Source organism: Rhinichthys klamathensis, unplaced genomic scaffold (assembly GCF_029890125.1).
Source record: "Rhinichthys klamathensis goyatoka isolate OS25496 unplaced genomic scaffold, OSU_Roscu_1.1 h1tg000576l_1, whole genome shotgun sequence".
NCBI classification, from domain to species: Eukaryota; Metazoa; Chordata; class Actinopteri; order Cypriniformes; family Leuciscidae; genus Rhinichthys; species Rhinichthys klamathensis.
The window spans coordinates 571-24,577 of NW_026607040.1; the positions used below are offsets into that span (position 1 = coordinate 571).

Below are 24,007 nucleotides of genomic sequence, written 5' to 3' on the forward strand. Positions count from 1 at the left end.
GTAAGTGTGTTAAATGACGAATTACTGAAAATAGCACTTTACTGCTGAAGTGAAACAATAATCATGCTTTTCTAGAACGTTCTTGTTCGCTCATATGGAGTGTTAGGAAGTCTGATTCATTTAGTCATTTTGTTTGGGCAGTCGATGCACTATTTAGTTTCATTTTATTGTCTCGTTGTTTGAGATATTTAATTAGATGCATATGTTTGTCACTGATTTTCTTACATAAAGGGTATTTCTGGTGGTATTTTATTTTTTAGAATTAATTTAGATAGCATTAAACCACCCTGAGAAGTATTTACTGGGGTAAAGTGTGTAACTTGGGTAAAGTAAAAAAAAAAAATTGAAATCAATACTTTTATTTAGCAAGGATATTTTAAATTGTTCAAAAGTAAGACATTTTGAACATTCTATTAATCAAAGAATCCTGGAATTTTTTTTATCACGGTTTCCACAAAAATATTAAGCAGCACAACTGTTTATTAATATTATTTTGCAATAACAATAATATTTCATAGTTTTACTGTTCTTACTGTATTTTTTTTTCAAGCCTTAATTGGTAAGAAACTAAGCATAAGCGGCTTACTCCCAAACTTCGAAACGGTAGTATGTTTTTTTTTTTTTTTTTGTAATCTACTTTTTATTTTGATAAACCTTTAATTCTAGATGTTGGTGTTGTGTCTCTTGTCTAAAGATCTGTGTTCCCAAATGGACTTTCTCATGAATACTCCATTATTGCCACGTTCCGCCTCAGAAAAACCACAAAGAGAGATCGCTGGTTTGTTCTGCAGATCTTTGATAAAAGTGGAGATACACAGGTGTGTAAAATATTTTAGATTTCATTAATTTTTTATCTGTAAAATAGACATTGATCAATCAGGGTATGCTCAAAACTAGGGATGCACCGATATGAACATTTTGGCAAATACCGATAACTGATAATTCTTTATATTTGAAAGCCGATAACCAATATATTGGCTGATAAATAAATCCAAATTTTTATATCATTTTTAAGAGCCTGATAAAATAAAGTCTCTCCATTAAATGTCATGTCCCAATCAATCACACAATTTTAATGTTCACATTTTAATTGTATGTAGCTTATATGACAGACTTGTGCTGCACATGTTGTACTTAACTGTATTTTCCTTTTTTGAAGTGATTCTAATTATATTTCCAGCAATTCAAAACCATGGCTAACAGTGCGCATCTGAAATGTCTCGGCTGAAAGAAAATGTTTATTATTTATCGACTTTAATATATCGGCCAATAACATTAAAAATGAACATTTCAGTCGATGCCGATAATGGTGGCTGATATATCGTGCATCCCTAGAACTTCTACAAGACTGACAAAATGATCATTATTTAAATAGAACTCTTGCAAAGCAATCTCTTCAGACTTCATTCAGCTTATCTCATTAACTGTCTTAATGAACCACTAATGTTCATCTTTTCTACTTCATTTAGGTGTCATTAATAGTGGATGGGGCTAAAAAAACAGTAGAGTTTTTAGCTCAGAGTTTTCTGAAGAACAGCCTCCTGTACATCTTCAAGAACCGAGACCTACACGCCCTCTTCGATCGACAGTTTCACAAGCTGGGCGTTTCTGTCGAGAGCAACGCCGTCTCCATCTACCTGGACTGCAAATTAATCGAACGTCAGGTGACTGCTGAAAGGTCTGGCATGGATGCGAGCGGACGCACCTTCATCACCACTCGAGTGGAGGACGGACGTCCAGTGGATGTGAGTTTTGGACCGAGGTTCTCATCAATGGTCATAAATAAGGCAACACTCAGTTGCTAACGCTGAATATGAATGCAAACACTTGGAACATTTAGTACAGTTAGTGAATGTGAAGGCTCACCTCAAACTATGATGGCAACCACTAATATATTAAGGGAACTTCACTAACTTCAAGTCTGAACCTGTTTACTGCCAGTCTGTTGCATTCGTTTATCAGTTATGTGTGTTCATGGCAATAAATGTCAGTTTACCTTTACAGATTGAGCTTCAAGAGATTCTGATCTTCTGTGATTCTAGAATAGCCGACCTGGACAGATGCTGCGATTCTCCTGGAGTTACGGTAAGATACAGGTGTATGGTCCTGCAGTGTGATACAAATCCTAACCGACTGTAAACCCAGCCCATCATTTTTGCACTAAACTTATAGTCCACCTGTGGTCAATAATTGTAACCCTTAAACCTCAAGTTTGATCACCAAAATGACATATTTAAAAGTTTTTCCCTTGAAAAATAAATTCTTCATGCCTTAAAATAGCTTGAATGTAACTCTACACCCTTGCCTCGTTTAGTATACACGGTTCTATGAATATGCAAATTAGCCCCGCCTCCACTCACTCACACCAGCTCAGAGATCCACTCGTTGACCTGATTGGTTTCAAGGTAGTTTACTTTGTGACGTCAGAAACACCAGCGGTTTCAAACCGCAATTTTTGAGACTGTCTTTGGTTCACTGCGGTTTTAAGGAGAAAATACTCAGCAATGGTGCTCACTTATGAATTTGTGGTATATTAAAAATACCACATAGACATATAAACAACATTAAAGTCCCCATGTGGTGAAAATCAACGGTGTAAAGGCTTGACATATTCATAAAATAATATTTGAACCGGCCAGTCACATTTTAACACTGCTTTTGAATAACCTTATTCTTTCAGGTAATGTTTGAAAGATTGAAGTGTCTCTTTTTGTTTGATTTGTTGGGGTAGTTTTCAAAGGCTCCATTCCAAAATCAAGTGAGCTACCTTCCATCTGCTGCTTACATAGACAGCTTCCTCACAAGTGCACAAGTGATGGTTTTGTTTGAGAAATAGACTTAAGTTTAAGGCATTGGCTGAACATTTTCAGTTTTTGGTCAATATTTATAATCATCTCCCTTTTGCCCACTGGTGTTTTCAATGTTTTTTACTGATCTCATTGCAGTGCACAGTGCAGTGGATTTCCTTCTCTGCAAAGGATCTATTTACATTTATTCATTTAGCAGAAACTTTCATCCTAAGCGACATACAATTGAGGAATACAACAAGCGATTCATCTTAAAGAGGCAATAAAGAAGTGCTAGCAATACAAAGTTTAATTAATTGCTCAGGATATTACAAGCTAGAATAGGGAGAGATTTAGAAATATTGAGAGCATAGACAAAGTAATATAGTCAAGTAGATAGATATTTTTTTAAGTAGGGATAGTTTCACCCTAAAATGAAAATTAAGTCATTGTTTACTCACCCTGGTTTAGTTTGGATGCTGTGTGGCCTTCTTTCTTTTATGCACCACAAAAGGAGAATTTTGAAAAATTGTACCTCTCGCGCTTGTCCATATCAAGCGTGCCGCACAAGCCCTCAAAAGTGAAGCCAAAACGTCTTGAAGTGAAGCCAAAACGTCTTGATCGCCCCCCCGGTGACCGGTCCTAGTATAGGTCATAAATCCCGCCTCCCCATGTTATTCAACGGGACTTGAGACCAACTAAATAATTAAATTACACTTTACATATCTTTTTTCTAAAGATAGTTTCTGTCATTTACTGTAGTTTCTATCACGTTGATGTAATTTCAAGTGTTTGTTTTTAAAATAAGTTAGTTTTTAGCTAGTTATTTGATGCTATAAAAACGGTGCTGTGACATCATGATTGACAGCTGTGATTGACAGCTTCTCTGTGCGAAGTAGTCACTGAAGTACTAACAGACTTTTTTTCATAATGTTGACTATGTGGTTAGTAGTTGTATTTACCTTATTTTAACGAGGTACTGCAATCAGCAGACATCATTGGAGAGGAACGGAGCAGACAAGGCCACTTAAGAAAAGTGCAGGTGCGTGTGCTTACGATTGATTCAGCGAGAGTGGGGGCGGGGCCTTGATTTCGCGGCTTTACTTCCTGCTCACTACTGCGCATGACTGGTCCAGAAAACGCTACTGCGCAAACTCAAATTCCAATATGTCTGCGCCATATCGGGACACTGGCGGCTTCAGTTCTCTCCAATGGAAAAGAGCGAAGGGGCGTCGTCCATCTTTTTTTACAGTCTATGGTCCATATAATGGCAGTGAATAGCGATCAGCATCAAAAGTATCACCGAATAGTCCCATGCAACACGTGGCGTATTCCAAGTGTATGGTAGAGTTTAGTTAAAAACAAACCAAAATGTAATCTATTATTTAAAGAAGTTCTTGACTTTGGCCGTTGGTCTTCTGTGCTCAACTCAAGGGGGTAATCCACCAGCCGGAAACTGAAGTCTGCCTGGGGGGCCGCCATTGGCTAGCAAGCCTTCACCTGCTGTTAGCATTCCATTGACTCCCATTCATTTTGGCGTCACTTTGACAGCGAATAACTTTACATCCGAGGCGTTTAAAGACTCCATTTGTCCATTGTTTATTTCTAAAGAAACACGACAATGTATAAAAGGCTCCATTACCTTGTATCTTACGTTATGGCCCCGTAGAAGCAGTTTTTGTAAAAATAGGCTAACGATTGCGTCATAACACGCGACTCTCTGTCGCACAGTAGAGAAATTACCGTATAGACAGGAGGAGAAGCTCGCCGCGCAATCGGGGGGACGTGGAGGCATAAAGTCAAGGGAGAAGCCCATAGAGAGTCATAAAGTTGCTCCTGCTGCTAGCTCATGAACAGCTGCTACTAGCTCATGAACAGCTGCTACTCACGCTCTCCGTCTCTGCAAGATTCGGAAGGGAATGATTCAGATTCCTCTTGGCACAGCTACTAGAAGACGTACGACTTTGAGTCAGGTTACTCACGTCACATCAACGTCGTCAAGCTCAGTTTGAGCCTGCGCAGTGCGCTCAGCCTTCAGGAAGTGAGTGCTTCTAATTGACTTCACTTTTCTCCGTTGAAGTATATGGGGTCGCTGTGTCCTTTTTTTTTACTGTCTATGGCTCGACTGCACAACGTGAGTGTTCGTGCGACTCTATTATCTCCGCGGTTTGCTCCGTCTCGCCCAGAAAATGCACACAAGTTGTGAGAAATCAAGCTTAACAATTCTTGAAAATTGTCAGGGATTCGGCTGTCCTGATAGGGCTTGGAAGATCATTCCACAGCAAGAAATGAAAACGTTCTTGAGATTGATTTTTGTGCCTCTCTGTAATGGCACTGATACCACAAGGCACTGCTCACTTACCGACCGAAGGTTCCTGGAGGACATGTAGACTCGTAAGAGAGTGGCGGATCCCGTGTGACATGGGCTCTTTTGGGTTTGTTGCCTCAGAATTTGACCTAAATAAGGCATTGTACCTTTTGAAACACTTAAAATGCTGTCCATGTAGGCAATGCAGTAGGTTTTGGAACAGAGCCATTGCAATTTCCATGTATTGTTGTTGGACAATGTTTCCACTGTGGACAAATCACTTGAGGGCATCCTTTTAGCTCGCGTTGCTCCAGGCAATAATTTCTGATTAATTAAAGGCAACATACTGTCTTAAACGATTGGATTAGAGAAAATCCACATCCCTGCTCAATGTTGTAATTGGGACATGGTCTTTACATTTGTTTGCTAATCCCCCTTCTCAGCGTTTGGGATAATGTTTCATTTGCGATTTCCACATGGAAGTGGAATGGTCCAAGTGGCTAACAGGGCCGGTCAAGTATTTGGGCAACACATTCGATTGCCTTAGGCACCATCACTTTATTAACAATTATTGTAGGGCTTTGAACAAGATATATGTATATATGTAACAAAACAATGACCAAATGATGAGATAATTTAAATAATACATGGTTTATATTTAAAAGTTGAACTACCTTTTTTGCAATTATTGACTTTTTAATGTTTTTAGAGCTGAAATAAATGTACTAATAAATGAAATAAATGTATTAAATAACCGTCCTCTGTATGTTTTGGATTCACTAAAAAAACTGCCTCTTAAGCATAATTTATTTGGAAATCCAAGGAGCCCCTAAAGGGACATGGGAAAGGAAAAACATGAAATGGGAGGAAAATTATTTGTCAATGCTTTTGTTGTTTTTTGTTCCCTCGAGAAACTTTGCATTCGTTCGCAAAGAACATGTTTTGCGAACAAATGCAAAGTTTCTCGGAGGAACGCAAACTTTATGCGAGCGAATGCAAAGTTTCTCGGGAACGCAAAACATTTACGAGAGAATGCAAAAGCATTGACTTTCCTCGCATCTCATATTTTTTTCCCACCACAGTGTCCCTTTAGGGGCTCCATAGGAATAAGACTATATGGTTTGGTTTTAATTTCATTAAAAATAACTTCTATATAACTTGAATAACTTCACTGAAAAAAATCTATCATTGTATGACTATGTTGGCAATTCAGAAATGTGATTCAGAGAACTTTCTTTTGAACAAAATAGTTTCTCACACGTAAACCAAATACTATAGGACAAAGAGAACAAAATGAGTGCTGGAAGAAAAGGTTGTTTGCCTACAATATATACAGTAAATATGGTATTTACTCTTTAATTTTGCACAGTAATACTGAAGAAATTTGTAAAATAGTTTACAATAAGGTTCATTAGTTAACATTATTTAATGTATTAACTAACATTACCTAACAATGAGCAATCCATTTGTTACAGTATATATACTTTTGTATTAACTAACTTATTTAATGTTAGTTAATACACATTCTCATTGTTTGGTCATGTTAGTTCACCGTGGATTAGCTAATGTTAACAAGTGCAACCTTTGATTTTAATAATGTATTAGTAAATGTTGAAATGAATATTAACTAAGATTAATAAATGCCGAAGAAGAAATGTTCATTCTTAGTTCATGTTAACTAATGAACCTTAATGTAAAGTTTTACCAGAAACTGCACACATGCTCTTCCCAAATTCTTCAGAATTGAACTCATATTAATATGACTTTACAGCACCAAATGATACATTTAGCAGAACAAAGTTTGCCAGTGTCTTGCATTTCAGAAGATGCATATGCATGTAGAAAATCCCCCACATATCCTATTCAAAGCATAATAATTGATCATCTTGGTCTACAATAATTGTCTGAATAATTTAACACTGTCTCATGCATTGCCTTATTTTCAATCTGACCAGTGTGAACCTGTAGTGACCCACAACCCCACAGCGGCCCCGCTGGTCACAGGATACCTCCACAGAATGCTGTCCATGCCAGCTCAGCTCCCCACCGACCGATGCCACTGTCCCGCTCTGAAGGTAAAGTTAAACCATGAAAGCATTCCTAAAATGAGCGAGTTAGCACTCAACAATGGATCCTGAGGTAATGCCGCATGCAAAATTAATGGCCAATTAAAGCACATTTATGCCAGTCCGTATACCTGGATGACAGCCAGAGACAGAAATAACAGCTTATTAGAAGCAATTTAGCACAAATAAGGGGGTGTTTGGGCACAGACATGCACTTCATCAGCGGGCGATGCTCAGCTAATCTCTTCTGAAGTACAAAGAGCCAGAGTTCAGGCTAGGACTCCTCTTTGAATTTTGATCACAGTGTTTTAGACCTGAGCCCGTTTAGCATATTAACATTGCATTATGTAACTTATGTGTATTTAAAAGGGGGATCAAGGGCTTCCGGTTTTGGCAGGACATTCTGGACAAAAGGGAGATAAAGGAGACATGGTAAGGAATGGGTTTCATCAATCACGCATTGATTCTAAATAATACAAAATGGCTTAGTTCTTTGTTCAGTGACATTTAATAGATGTGTCCTTTAAAAGACGTGACAGAGTGCATGCGCATTAAGATTCACAAATCTCTGGTTTTCAGTACAAGTTGCTTTATGGCAGTTTTCTTGTCATTATCATAACATTTGTGGTACACTTTAATTCGTTAGTTATTATTATCCCAACACATTTTTGACTTCTCTGTGAGGTGTTAAGGATCTTGGCAGTAAATAGACATGTTCCCTTCCTTGTGTCACTTAGAGTTTGGAGCCACTGTAAGAATGTTTGGAATTCACACAAATGAACAGCTGATGATATATTTGTTAAGGACAAATGGTCTTTAAGGTCATTAGTCAAATTAGTTTGTTGTGTTTTGGAATAGAGACGTTTCTTGACAAGAACCACTTGCTTAGTCCGGGGTGGGAAATTCGGAATGCCTTTTGGGAACAAGCAGCCAATAAATTCGCACTCCTATAGGACCAACTTCTGAGAAATGTTGCTTTACTTTTTACATATTTAATGCGGCTGCTGCCAAAATAGTTGTTTTTTTGTTTTCAAATCCGGTAGGAAATGAGACTACAGTTTTTCTATTGATCTCTTCCAAATTATCCTGCACAACAGTCACATTACTGTGGCCTTTGTTGCAAATGGAATTGTTGACTATGTGTATGACATTTATCAGACACATGTTTGTTCAGTTAATTGCTCAGTCCAACAACAAAGCTTCCTTTATATCTTGACAACTGGAGTTTGTTATATTGTTGCATTTTGTTGCTCCTGCTGCTTCAGACGTCAAGTTTTTCAGTGATTGAATCCTGATTGAAACGAATGACTGTTCAATGTCACGCTAAATGTGTTTCATGAAATATCATGCAGTATTTTCTCAATGTAATAGAATATACAGGACAAGTGTAATTACATTTGTCACAAGAACATGACCAATAGCACATATTGAATTTATGATGCATTTCCAAGACATTGCATCAGAGCTGTGAATTTAAAATTTTAACGGAGGCCTACTGAAGGTGAAAGTGAATTTTATAGTTTTCCAGGTGCCTCTATGCTTGATAAAATCATTGTTTGGCTACTGGAGTCTCAAGTATCGTTACAGTATACGGGCAGATAATTGGATAATTCAGCATTTCATGACACTCTAGGCTATTGTTTTCTTTTTTTGTGGATCGCTACACTGTGTATGTGCATGCTCCGGTTCTCAAGTTGTCATGGCTGGAATGCTACATAGCTCCCGTGGAATAAGTGGACAATCCCATGGGATATTCTAGGATCGGGTTTAACACTTGTCGGAGACTCAAATCTCCATTTGCAGTAGTTTAAAGTCAATAGGTCATCACAGAGAATTTTTTTTCTTCCATTGTCCTATTTTAGAATGAAACACGCTTGCATATCTGCCTCTGACTTTCGTCTTGTCACAGTAGGGCGGTCGTTAATCAGAGCTCAGTGTCAGAACTGTCGGGACACACTTAAATTGTTGCCCCTTGTTCGTGATGGTATTAGACGAAGGGACATTAACATTCTTCTAGAAAGCATTTTATTGGACAATGAAACTATATAGACCTTAGTGAACAAGTCATTCATTTTCTTAAATTTGACTTTGATTTCTTGGGGGACATTTAGACACTTATTTTGTTGCCATTTTCTCATTTAATGTCAAATATTTTAGCATATTTGTCTTTGGACACAGTGAGCTACTTAGTCTGGACAGACTCAGAGCTCACAAATATGGACTAAAAGACAAAACCGTACATTTTTAATTGCATGAGGTCTTTTTGAGTGTTATTTTGTTAGCAGTTATTGTCTAGTATAAATTATTCATACATTTTTGTCTAAAGGGTTTTGTCTTGCCACTCGCTCATTATATAAAATTCACTGTCAAAATAGTCTTGACGCACTTAATTTGTTGGCCATATTAGTAGTAGTTTTATGAATGTGTAGATTAGAAAAGTTTGCACTCATGGCACTCATTAAGTGGGTGTAAAGTTTTGCAAACAGAATATAATTAACTTCTTTCCATGCTCATTTTAACAACTTATTTTTCACAAGACCCCATAAAACTGTTTGACAAATGTTTTTTTTCTTTCTTGTGACATATTTTCTTTTAATATAGTCAATAGCCTTTGTTTAATGGCACAGCAGTGTACCATTTTCAATTTCTAATGCTACACAAAAAAAAAAAAGGCTTTTTCAAAAAAAGATTTACGAATGTCAATTGTATAGGAAAATTTCATAAAATGAAATGAAATAATCCTTACATATTATCAATTAAGAATGTATACTAATGTTTTATTAAGCTCTAGTTTTTTACTTAATATTCATAATCCATAATATGAATAATATGTAAGGATTAATCAATTTAATTTGGAATTTTACTACAATTGAAATCTGTAAATCTTAAAAACGGGCTGAAATATTGTTTTTAGTGCTGTTTCAGGTGTTATGATGGGGAGGGACACTCTCATTCTAGAAAACATTTGCATTGGCCCCTGTAAAGTCATTTTTATTAAAATGTTGGTTGTTTTTGCGTGTCAAAGTGTTTGTCATCTTTTAGTAGTGTTCTGCTGGCATAACGTTGGCCTAATAAACGACATGGCATCTTTATGTAAATTATCGTTGTGGTTACATAAGCCTATTGTGTGTATTTGCCACATTTACATTAAACTCATAATGCGAAAGCTAAGCCCCATTTTTCGGAGGTTGTTTAAGCCAAAAGGCTCATATCCAGCAATGGGTGAAGAATCGGGCCCACCTTTTTTTTTTTTTTTTTTTTTTTTTTTGCAATGTGGGAATTCATGGATGTTGGAAACTGAAAACGCATTACAGATAAACGAAGCACACGCATTTCACGGCTGGCGATATTTCCGGCGTCTCCTGCTGACTCTGTTCTCTTATTGCTTCCTCAAAGAGAAACATTTCAATATCATAGACGAGCAAGCTGGTATCAAACAGGGATTTCAAGCTTTGTGTTGGCGATGTAATTTGTCAACGACACACCATTCTTAGTGATGTTTTTTATTTTAAGAAAAGAAATGCAAAGTTATGGAGGATGGGAGGATGCATATGTATTAGAGCACAGGCTAGATTTACTGCAGCACGGTGAATGGAAAAGGGGGGAAATAAAATCTTATATTTATAGACTGCAGGCAGAACTTATTTACTTACTAGAGTGTCTATCTTTGAATTGCCTGATAGTATTTTTCACTATATTGAATTGCATGGTGTCTTGTGTACCATTCATGTATTCTAAAGGATCTGTATTTTGCTTTTTGCAAGCATAATGTATGCTAAAAACCAATTGTGTTTAAATGTTTTAACCTAAGTATTAACTTAAATCCGGTTACATTAAACATTAGATGAATAAACCAGGCAATTAGTGTAATATGTTGTAAGACTACTAACCAACAGCCATTTAATGCACTTACAGAACATGGTCTTGAGAGCCAGGTGTTTAATGGATGTATTAGTGATGCGTTTCATTAAATCTTTTTAAAAACCGAAAGAAAGTCACAGTCTCTGACCGTGAACACGGTCAACCCCAGAAGAGAGACCGAATATAAAATGCAGCCGATTTGCAAGGTAGTGTACGGCTATTACAGCGTTCTGAGCTATTAAGCTCACCGAATGTCACCCAAAGGTTAATTGCAGTGACCTACACAAGAACCCTTTCTGTGGATCACTTCGAACGTGTTTCTCAAAAGAGTTTGTACCCAGCGATGAAAATTGCCAGTCGCAATCGTGTTTCATGGATTGAGTGAAGTGGGATTAATCGCATGAGGAGTTCTGTTCAGAGCGAACCAGCATTTCTAGATCCTTAATACTAGCCGATGCACAACACGTCCAAAATGCAATTACCTGGGCTGGTTTTGTTGTTATGGAGATGTACTTTCTGACCACACTGCCTCCCTTAGAGTTCTCTCTCTCCCTGTAATCCAATATTCGACTAGGAACCAAAACGACATGAGTGATTTTTGGGCAGCAAACCTAAATTCAGGGGCCACCGGCATGCTTGAATTATTTATGAACCGGAGTAGTTGTTTTAATGGCCTCGCAATTCATTAAAGCTCACTCAATATTGTTATTTGTAAACGGATTAAAATCTAGGGAATGTCAAAGTTATTTTTAGGTGAATTTGACAGCATGAGTGTAGCTTGATTGATGGACCCTATGGCTTAATGACAAAATAGGAAGTTGGTGTTTTATTGTTTTTCCCTCCACCACTTCATTTCTTTGTGTCTACTGCAAATTTCAGTGAAAAACTTTCACTGTAAAACAAAACAAAACTGTTTGTTCAGCAGATTATCAAGTAAAAGAAATGAACACAACACTTAGGGCCCTATCATACACCCAGTGCAATGCGGCACCAGATGCGATCCAAGTGTGTTTGGTTTCACTTTATTTTGATAGTCCATTTAACACATTTTGTTGACTATAAGTAATGTTGCATCTACATGTCTACTAACTCTCATTAGAGTGTTAGTAGAGTATTAGTAGACTGGCAGGGTTAGAGTTAGAATAAGTTGACATGTACTTGCAAAGTTACTTATAGTCAGTAGAAAGTCTGTTGAAGGACCAACACAATAAAGAGTTAGCAGATATAAAGCAGACCGTCTACTAATACTCTAATGAGAGCTAGTTGACATGTAGTTGCAAAGTTACTTATAGTCAACAGAATGTTCAAAAGGGACCATCAAAATAAAGTGTTGCTAGCTTCAGCCTGACGCAGTTATCATTTTCACGTCCTGCGCCACGTTGTTTAAATAGCAAATGCATTTGCGGCCATCTGTTCGCTCATTGGCGTGCTGGTCTGAAAACGAGGTGTGTTCGGGCGCATTGTTGGCGCGTTGCTATTTTGAGGCAACTGAAATGGACTGCGCCATTGACCAACTGAAACCTGGTCTAAAGTCAATGGCGCAATATTTATTTTTTATTTAAAGAGCGCATTAGTAATATGCGCCTATAGGCGGGTCCACAACGCGCATACACTTTGTCCCGTAGATCAGAGCCGATCCTGACTTCCCTGGGGCCCTAAGCAAATTCTGTTAAGGGGCCCTCCTACCTGACCCATGAGCCATGTAAACCATTTGCCATTGCCAAACAGTCACACCTGACACCCCAGTGCTCCCACTACAATCCTCCCTCCTTTATCTAGTACTAATGAAAATGTAATTCCTGATATCAGAAATAGACATTGTTACTAGAAAAAGTACATTCTTAATATCAAGAAATCACATTTTAAATAGTACAAATTTATTTATTTATATCAAAAATGCATCCTGTGAATGAAAAAAAACCTGATACTCGATGGTTATTATTTACTGAGGGATGTGGATCCATATTGACCAGTATGTCCAGCCAATCAACATTTTAAATGCAATATAGCCTATAAATCAATAGTCAATGTCAATACATTGCTTTCCATCTTGCTTTATTTCAGAGTTGTAAGTAAACTGACTTGGAGACTAGATAATCATTGTCTTGTTTTAAAAGTATGTCCGCCTATAATGAGGAGTGCCATCACGCCCATATTGTACTGGTCCCCACAGATGTTTTGCTGGAAAGTGCGCGTTTAATTTTGTGCACGCGCATGTTAACGAGCGGCGCAGTTATCTTTTCCGAGCTGCAGTTTAAACAAACACCGTTGCCCTTTGTCGTTTATCAAACGTAATAAATAGTTGTATTTCACTCTCACTTTTTGTTGTCAGGCACAAAGTCACAGAACACAGCCCTGGAAGTGGCTGGCATTAGCAAGAAAGACACAGAAAGACCAAAAGATGCACTGCTGCTAGGTTTGCTAGACAGACATGTGTTATTTTATACATGTAGTTTGTTATTATATAATAGAATAGGTCCCTACTCAATTACAATTTAAGACGATATTCCAAAACCATGGCATGTTCAGCATATCCCTGCTAGTACTACACATGGACCACAGACTTGCAGTAGTTTTACTCTATTAACCTTGACTCTAATGTTCGCAGGCACGTCAAACAAGGTTACTGTGGGTCTTGAGCTTGTAGCCTCCCAATTATCGAGTAATATTATCCAGCTCTGCAGCTGCTGGCTAGTGTGTTACAAAGAGCCCCAGACAGCTGTAATGGTGCAGAGCACTATAGACCTCAAAACCCACTGCTTAATGTGTCAATACGGGATTGTCCACCAACATGCCCATCTGCCATGTCTTCTCCAGGGGGATGCAGGAAAAGACAAACTGTCTGTTACACCAGGAGAGAAGGTATGACATTTTGATATGGAAGTAAAATAATGTCAAATGTTTTTGAAATAAAAAGCCTGTTGAATTGCACTACTTGAAAAAAAAATAGGCATTGCATTAACCATGCTTGCATTTTAATGCATTGCATTTTTAGGGCTTGCATTTTTATGGGCTGAAATTCAACATGGTTGAATATTTAAGCTGAGAATATTTCAATTAAAAACATTTCAAACACATTTTCATTATTAAAAATTCAATAATCCATATTCACCATTCATATTTCATTTCCAAAATATTCAAACTGTTTAAAAATACAACCAATAATATTCAACAGGCAATTTTCGGTCCATTTTATTTCGCTTTGCAAATTCGCTTCCACAAATTCGCTTCCACAAATTCAGTGGTTCAAATTCGACAGTAAATTCAACATTGATGTCCAGGAACTGCAGGAAAAGCAGTAGATTGCCGAGCATACTCTCCATCTGCTGTTAGTCGACCTCACCAGCAGGGGGTGCAAAAGCGCTTGTTGTTGATGAAGACCAGCAAAATTAGAGCAAGTCATTCATTCATAAAACTCATTTACAGCAATGTAAGTTTATTTGTGATTATTATGACGGCTGTTTTTGTTAAATTCGGTGCCTTCACGGTTACTTTTCCTGTGTAGCCTACATGCATATTTCTCTACCGTGAACGAGATCATAATTTTATTCCCCGATGCGGATATACAGATCCAATGTTACATTTTTGAGGTTGACATATATTTCTCTTGGTTGTTTAGTTGCCTTAACTTTATATTGTGGCGATGTGCTGCATGCAGGCTATTAGGGTTTCCCTCAATACTTCAGGATTCCCCTGCTGGACATATACGCTTAACGTAGCTTAATGGACTAGTGATGTAAAAGTCCAAACTCACAGGCAAGCAGACGGACTCAGAATAACGCGCACAGCTAAGCGTTTCCCAGTGATAGACTGGCATTAAGTTGGCTTGATGTTGGATATTCGCACATTTAGGGACTGTCTCTAAAGTGTATACGACTTTGGTATACACGTTTCTAACTTCAATAGCATTTGAATAGAACGACTTACAGTCATAAAACCAACTGTAAGTGTTCATGTAGTGTCAGGCATAATGCGCACCCTTTGGATTTTTTATATTTATTCAAATAAATTTAAGTTTGCGATTGAAGTTAGAAACGTACATGCCAATGTTGTATGCAACTTTAGAGACGGTCCCTAAATGTGCGAATGTCCAATGTCAAGCCAATTTTACATTTAGTCATTTAGCAGACGCTTTTATCCAAAGCGATTTACAGTTAAACTAACAATAGGAGGACAACAATATGCAAGTGCTATGATCCCAGTTTAAGCTAATGCAATACACGTAGGCATTTTAGGACTTTATGACTTTATATATATATATGTATATATATATACATATATATATATATATATATATATATATATATATATATATATATATATATAGAGAGAGAGAGAGAGAGAGAGAGAGAGAGAGAGAGAGAGAGAGAGAGAGAGAGAGAAATAGAATAGAATAGAATGTGTTAGTATTAATTAATCAAGTGTTGATTTTATGCCAGTATATCACGAAACGCTCAGCATGAAACTTTGCGCTAAAGTTTATTATCTGAGTCCATCTTCTTGCCTGTAGTAGCCTATAGTAGCCTACAGCCTACATCCCCAATAAGGTGCAAGATTGGTCTTTCATATCACTGTATGTGTTAAGCGTTTTGTCCCAACGGAAAGGGAATCCTTGAGTATGAGGTATTGAGGGAAACCGATTATAATCCTGTTCATGGTAGAGAAAGCTGATGACATGTAGAATACACAGGGAAAGTAACAATGAAGTTATTGAATGAAACATAAACACAGCTTTTGTGTGTTTATCATCTTTTCCGTATATATTGTCACAGATAATCATTTCCATTTTATGAATGAATGTCTTCGTCAACAACAAGCGCTTTTGCACCATCTGCTTGTGAGGTCGACTAACAGCAGATGGAGAGTATGCTCGGCAATCTACTGCTTTTCCTGCAGTTCCTGGACGTCAATGTTGAATTTACTGTCGAATTTGAACCACTGAATTTGTGGAAGCGAATTTGCAAAGCGAAATAAAATGGACCGAAAATTGCCTGTTGAATATTATTGGTTGTATTTTTAAACAGTTTGAATATTTTGGAAATGAAATATGAATGGTGAATATGGATTATTGAATTTTTAATAATGAAAATGTGTTTGAAATGTTTTTAATTGAAATATTCACAGCTTAAATATTCAACCATGCTAAATTTCAGCCCATAAAAATGCAAGCCCTAAAAATACAATGCATTAAAATGCAAGCATGGTTAATGCAATGCCTATTTTTTTTCAAGTAGTACAATTCAACAGGCTTTTTATTTCAAAAACATTTGACATTATTTTACTTCCATATTTTGAGTGGCATCGCTATGGTGGATGTTAACGGAGGCTTTCGACTGTCTCTCCTTGCTGTAAAATGGATGCCACACTAATAGATTTGTATGATCTCAGTAATCTTGAGAAATCATTAGTCTTTCCAGTGTCTTCGTGGGCAGCAACGGGACCATAATCTGCAAACCGCACTGTTGGACTTTTAATACGCAGGGCACTCATAATACGCAGGGTAACTCATTTTAGGAGGATAGATGCAGAAATTGCCAAAGCATTCCTGTGAATTTCACTGTACTGTGTGACAGGTGGTAAATGTAGCCTGATGTTTCTCTGCAGATGTTATGAATATCTCTCATGAAACTATGGTAATGCAAAACAAGTGAGCTGTATCGCCCTGTAGGATTAGACGAAACCTCTTGGAAGTATTGCCGCTAGCCACTGCCAGTATTGGTGCCTTTTCACTACAAAACGCTTTCAAAACTTAGTTAGCTACATATCTAGACAGTATTTTAAGGCACCATATTCATTTCAATGGCAAATCCCAGATTGCACTGCAGTAACTCGTTTTTATTGAATATTGTAGTATTTATTGTAAATAATCTTCAATCACAATAACTTCCCCAGTTGCTTGCAGCAACTTCTCTCTGATGACACGTTTTTAGGCACGAGTGCGGGACAACCTGTCACTCACATGACATCACAGCAATAGAAAACCACAACCATCCAATCAATTCCCAATGGACTAAATCAAGTCCTGCCCTACTTTTTTCTAGTTTAAGAAGCTGTTTGACTCGGATATACACTCACCTAAAGGATTATTAGGAACACCATACTAATACTGTGTTTGACCCCCTTTCGCCTTCAGAACTGCCTTAATTGTACGTGGCATTGATTCATCAAGATGCTGAAAGCATTCTTTAGAAATGTTGGCCCATATTGATAGGATAGCATCTTGCAGTTGATGGAGATTTGTGGGATGCACATCCAGGGCACAAAGCTCCCGTTCCACCACATCCCAAAGATGCTCTATTGGGTTGAGATCTGGTGACTGTGGGGGCCATTTTAGTACAGTGAACTCATTGTCATGTTCAAGAAACCAATTTGAAATGATTCGAGCTTTGTGACATGGTGCATTATCCTGCTGGAAGTAGCCATCAGAGGATGGTACATGGTGGCCATAAAGGGATGGACATGGTCAGAAACAATGCTCAGGTAGGCCGTGGCATTTAAACGATGCCCAATTGGCACTAAGGGGCCTAAAGTGTGCCAAGAAAACATCCCCCACACCATTACACCACCACCACCACCAGCCTGCACAGTGGTAACAAGGCATGATGGATCCATGTTCTCATTCTGTTTACGGCAAATTCTGACTCTACCATCTGAATGTCTCAACAGAAATCGAGACTCATCAGACTAGGCAACATTTTTCCAGTCTTCAACTGTCCAAATTTGGTGAGCTCTTGCAAATTGTAGCCTCTTTTTCCTATTTGTAGTGGAGATGAGTGGTACCCGGTGGGGTCTTCTGCTGTTGTAGCCCATCGGCCTCAAGGTTGTGTGTGTTGTGGCTTCACAAATGCTTTGCTGCATACCTCGGTTGTAACGAGTGGTTATTTCAGTCAAAGTTGCTCTTCTATCAGCTTGAATCAGTCGGCCCTTTCTCCTCTGACCTCTAGCATCAACAAGGCATTTTCACCCACAGGACTGCTGCATACTGGATGTTTTTCCCATTTCACACCATTCTTTGTAAACCCCAGAAATAGTTGTGCGTGAAAATCCCAGTAACTGAGCAGATTGTGAAATACTCAGACCGGCCCTTCTGGTACCAACAACCATGCCACGCTCAAAATTGCTTAAATCACCTTTCTTTCCCATTCTGACATTCAGTTTGGAGTTCAGGAGATTGTCTTGACCAGGACCACACCCCTAAATGCATTGAAGTAACTGCCATGTGATTGGTTGATTAGATAATTGCATTAATGAGAAATTGAACAGGTGTTCCTAATAATCCTTTAGGTGAGTGTACATCACAATAGGGAAGAAAAGACTATTTCAACTTTCGTATCATGCCTACTTGGCAAATGAGAGAAATGTTGATCATATATACTTAAAATCAGTACCAAATCATAGTATAAAAAAATTGATCAAAAACAAAGATACAAATACCTACACTGCTATTTTTTTGTTGTTGTTTTTGAAAAAATTGAAATATTATTTCATTTGAAATTAACATTTCCTTGATAAATACATTTTTAAAAAATCCTCACCCTAAACTTTTGAACGGTATGGTGTTAATGGTTCAGTATAATTAAAAATTGATTACTTTACCCAATATTTTATTTGTTCTAGAGTTGTATGCTTTAGATTATTGTTTTGTTAGCTAGGCTTAGGTAACAAACTCGACTGAAGTCAACTGTCAGGTGAGATGAGTTATATAATTGCCAGTTTACAGTGTACCAAATCAGTAATTTATAAGTATATATTTAAGTAGAAGGCAGAGCAAGGCAGTTCACTATGTTTTGAAACCAAGCTAAAGTGTCCATTGAAAGATTCACACGTCACATAAATTTAAGCAGGTTTTAAAAGCGTCTAATAGCTCCAAAGCAGCAGGGACGCATACTACATTATTTTATTGCTGTTGTAAATTTTTTAGAAAACTCTGTGGAGAAAATTAGCCCATGAACCTCGATTATGATAGACATCATTACCTAATGGTGCTTATACAAATCTCGTCAGCTTCAGGCTTGTCAATTTCAGGCAACAAATTTATACATCAAGAACTCTTGTTATAGATCACTGATGAACTGTAAGAGCTGTCAGATCTGGACAGAGTATTTGGCGTTTTCTTCTGTAAATGAAGTTGTTATTCCTCAGGGTGACAGGGGCATAGCTTCTTCTCCTGATCTTGATGGTATTTCTGGAAAGGTACGCATTTATCCACCCTGACTATTTTATAAATGCTTAAAGAAAGGATAGGTTGTCTGGAAGACTTTGAATAGCACCTTGCGATAGTAAATGGCTTCCAAATAGAGTTTCTGTCACTAGTCTGAAGTGCTTCTTCACATTGAGGTCCGATTGCACACTTCAGAGTGCCATTCCACTCTTTCTGAGGACGCATTGGATGAAAGTATTTTTTTTGTCTGCCAGGGGTTCTTCACCAGATGCATATAATCTGCTAGAAAGGTTTATTTTATCCTGGGTTGGCTGGAGAGGCTTGAAATCAGATTACGGCGATGGGATCTCTTCTATCAGTCAGTTTGGGATTAGACTGTGACAGACCACATGGGACGAAGTCTGCAGGTTTATGACTCAACATGCTTGTATCGGACTGAGCTGTACACTTCTGGAATCTTAATTGTAGAGTTGCTTTGTGGGAGAAAAGGCTTTGATTTTAAGGGAATTACTGGAGATGGCTATACAATTTGTATGAAGATTTACAGAATCTGACTGAAGACATTTAGTTTAGGCTATCAAAATATGAAGGTCTTAAACTGAAACTGTTTTTTTTTTTTTGTTTAGTACACATTGTTTTTTTGGGTTCAATAGTTCTTTCAAGGCAACACTGTATTAACCCTTACATGCATGAATGTTTCGCCAATCATTATTACATATTCGGGTCTTTAGAGACCCGGATCTAAATCTAACACGGATGGATCTCTACCTGTTGTGATAATATAAAACTCTTGATATTAGAGTAACAATTACAGAAGGATACAATAAAGTATATTTTGTTACCTTTTGGAGCTTGGAAGGGTTCAGTTTGAGCAGATGTTTTATACCATCATCACTGTCCTCATCAGAGCTCATTTCCCAGTACATTCAGTATCTGGCACAAATTCGCCATTTCAAACATATTCTCAAAACTATCATTTTCAACATCTTTAAAATCGATATTTTGATCGCTGACAGCTTCTCCACCAGATTCACCATAAGTGACAGTGACACTAATATTTGATTGTGTTCAGTTTTTGTGTCTGCAGTAAATCACTGAGCCATTTCAAGTTTTGCTAATGATATTTCCTATTCTTTTGTTTTCTGCCTGCGGTAACTATGAGTGAAACGTCACTTCATCATTGTGTATCAGTGCCAACCTGAGGAACAAAGGTGAATTGCTATTAAGTCATCAAAGATTCAATTATATTTGTGCAGAAAAAATATACCTACAATACACTGCTGCACACCCACAATAAAAAAAGAATTAATGGGAAAACGCATTCCTTTATAAAAATTGATTGAGGAATATTAAGAAGGTTGATGTCTAACTTTAAAAAAATGAATGAGGAGGGTGGTAGTAAATGACATATTAAGATATTATATTAAGTGTAAATGACACTTAAGACCCAAGGTTAAACTTCCTTTCCACCCTTATTCAGATTGAACAGCTTAATGTTATTTTTGTTTGAGATCATTTCAGACTTGGATGTGCTCTCTGTATTTTATAGAGGGGCTGTCAGTTGATTAAAAGTTTATTATATTAATAACACTGGCTATGGCTAATTATAATGAATCAGATGAATCGCTTGTACAATATTTGTTAAGACAAGCCCCCAAATTAAGATAATTCATATCATTATGTCATTTTTTTTTTTGTGGCATAAAAAGTGACTTTAGAATTTGTTCTCTGTTAGAAAAATCTGTTGGAAAAACAGGCAATGTCCTGGCAGAAAAATACCAGTTTCCATTAAGTTTACAGACATTTCTTTCCATCCTAAAATTCATATTAACGTGGTATATTGTCATATTTTATTGACTTTTCTTAGTGTTTTTTAATTTCAATATTATTTCTTTCATTTTGCTGCAGACTCTGGAAAAAAATGGCAAGCTTGAATCGCTCTGAATCACACTTTTACGAATTTGTGCAGATCCAAAGTCTAAAAATCTAAGCTTACCTTAAACTTTAACAATATTATTTTACTGCCTTGCAAGCACTGTGGAAAAATTCTTTTTGGAAGAGTGAATCTAGTTTAATTATTTTTTCTGGCGAACGTGTGAACCTGCACTTGCGGGAGGGCAGGGCATTGCAGGTGAAAAGGTAAACGGCTTCAGTTTATCACCTTGAACTCAAGGAGAATTCACACTCTGATTTCCATTTCATGCTATTAATATTTGATTTAGCTGCAAAGTCACGGCTGTAGTGGAGTCTGGGTTCATGCTGTCAGTACTTCTAAAAAGCAAACTCTTTTCTCTTACCTTCTCTTATTGCTTTACATGCAAAAAAAACAAACAAAAAACACATTTGCATAGACATGCTGTGGCTTGGAAACCAATGGTGCTCTGTCTGGAGTGCATTGGCTGCATACATATTCATGTGTATATAAATCCCTTAATGCGGATGGGCAATTTAACGTGCTGTAATTAAGACTGTCCAATTCGTAATCATCTCACCATGATCAGACCAAAAAACAACCGACTCGTACAGAGAAAGACAGAGAGATTGTGTTTCTTTGGCCCCTGGAGAGCATAGGGTGGCACTTTGTGCATCACAGAGAGTGAACTGTAATTATGAGCTGATGCAGAACCACTAAAACAGTTTTATTGAAATCTCATTAGTGAACAATAGCCTGTTTTAGTTTAGACACACATAATGGGTAGCTTACTGTAAAGAACGAGAATTGTGCACTTATGTTGCTATAGTTTTAATAGTTGTAATAATGGTGTATATTTTTGGAAACATTCATTATACTAGTTATGAATAATATTCAATAAGTAATACATTATTATTATTTAATATTTCAATGCATATTTTTTTTACAAAATAAAATTTAAATTCACATATTCTTAATTGTTTTAATACATTTTGTTTTATGAGCCATGGTGGAATTGCATTTATCTAAATGTTCTAATTTATTTGATGCTTTTTCGATATAATCAATGGACTTTTTTTGAGGAAGTTCTCTGAAAACAATGCATTGCACATTTTGTGGTGCAATATGGTGCTTTTTGACAACGTAGTGTACAGAAAAAGTATTTTCCAATATATTTCCCAATTATTAATTATGTAATTGTAATGATGTCACACAACTTGTGCTCGACTAATAAAATTGTCCTGTCGTTTGACTTTTAAATTACTTTGAATTCAGTGAATTCATCTTCCTGACATTCAGATTCGACTATTTTAAACGTCTCCTACAACAGGTTTACATGTATTCAAGGTCAAAAAACACTTATTTTCTCATAATATACATTGCACATCACCTCTTTTCTCACAGTGTCTGAAACAGATCGATAAAGGATTCAGTCTCCTCTAAACTCCTTTCCGTAGTTTTCTCTGGAGCTTTCTCTGCTCTGATTGGTCAGCTGGCCCAGTCTGTTGTGATTGGTCGACCGCTTACAGCATGTGTCAGAAACGAAACGGCCATTACCATATTTGAATTTCGGGTCAAAGTAGACGTTGTTCACAGGCAGCCAATGAAGACCATAGACTGACATTATGCAAATTAGTTACAAACCTACATAGATGAAACCTCGTTTCAGCAGTTCAGAATTGATTCTTTCAGGAGACCATAAGTTTGTCGTATGTGTACTTTGATCTTTTAAACTTTGCAGAGCTTTTACAGTCACAAACAGCTATATTACACACTACATGAAAAGTAATCTAAATAAAAAAGCATAATAATAGGGACACTTTAAAATTCACACTCCTGAATTGAATGGTAGCCAGTTCTCACAATCTCTTTAGCCGTCCCTGTAGACAACATCTAGATCCTTCCATTAGCGGTGAGAAAAGCTGCATTGTTAGACAGCTCTGACCAAGTAGTTTGGATTGGATCTCCAATGAATCAAACGTAACTGAGAGTTGTCGTGACATGATGTAGAAACCAAATGCTCAGCAAGGTGCACATATTCTCAGTCAGTCTCACTATATCTGTCATGTATTAGTGTCTCCTGAGGTTCGACATGCAGCTGTCAGCTTCACCTGCTAGACCGTTAAACACATTTGTACATGCTGGTACGTCTTTCAATTGTAAGTGCACAGATTTCTGGCAAATATTGACAGAATACAGTTATCCCAGCAACACAAAGATAAAAAAGATTAACTGATCTACTTTGTCTAGGATGTTTATATTATCTATACATTCACATTTTGGGGGATTTGAATGTGATTTGAGGAAAATATATGCAGGAGTTTCAGCATTACACCGAGGTACAGGTGCAATTCCATAGTCGATGAAAAGATGAACTCATTAAATCATTAATGGGCTTGTAATACAATAAAAGTTTATGCATTCTCATTTTCTACAGACATTTACTGCAGGACATAATTCATGATCCCTTTTCAAAGGAATTGTGGTTTCTTCTAGTTGGACTGATATGTCGCTAAGCTCAGTTTATTGGCTGATATTTGACATTTTTTAATCGACATCTGCCGATGTGTCGGAAGTGGGACTTTTATTTTGACAGTTACTGGTGTTCTCAGCACCAAGTTTTGGGGGCTGTTTACACCATAGACAGTATAAGAAGTGGACAGAGCCATCTCATTGGAACTCAGTTGAGACAGTTGAAGCCCATTTTTAGCGATTTTTGAGCACTTCCGTTCCTGACGCGCAGACTGAAACCGACTCAAACTAAGCTTGATGACGTGAGCAACCTGTCTGACAGACGTTAATCTTCTAGTAGCTGTGCGTGAAAATTGCCAACGTTAATCTTGCAGAGATGGGGAACTTGAGCAAAGAGTTCTTTGGCGTGAGTGAGCAGGAGTAAGTATTCTGTTGCTTTTA

General features: G+C 37.3%; 1 protein-coding gene across 1 annotated transcript in view; it reads left to right on the plus strand.

The window, feature by feature from the left end:
- Positions 1–694: 694 nt before the first annotated feature.
- LOC130075360 (collagen alpha-1(XIX) chain-like) overlaps positions 695–24,007 on the plus strand; it is a gene marked incomplete at its 5' end in the record, with an annotated part of 161,021 nt that continues 137,708 nt past the window's right edge. The window contains 5 exons of the mRNA XM_056239974.1: positions 695–818; positions 1,470–1,745; positions 2,005–2,085; positions 7,050–7,169; positions 7,530–7,592. Of these exons, the coding sequence (XP_056095949.1) occupies positions 695–818; positions 1,470–1,745; positions 2,005–2,085; positions 7,050–7,169; positions 7,530–7,592 (664 nt within the window). The remainder of the gene's footprint in view (positions 819–1,469; positions 1,746–2,004; positions 2,086–7,049; positions 7,170–7,529; positions 7,593–24,007) is intronic.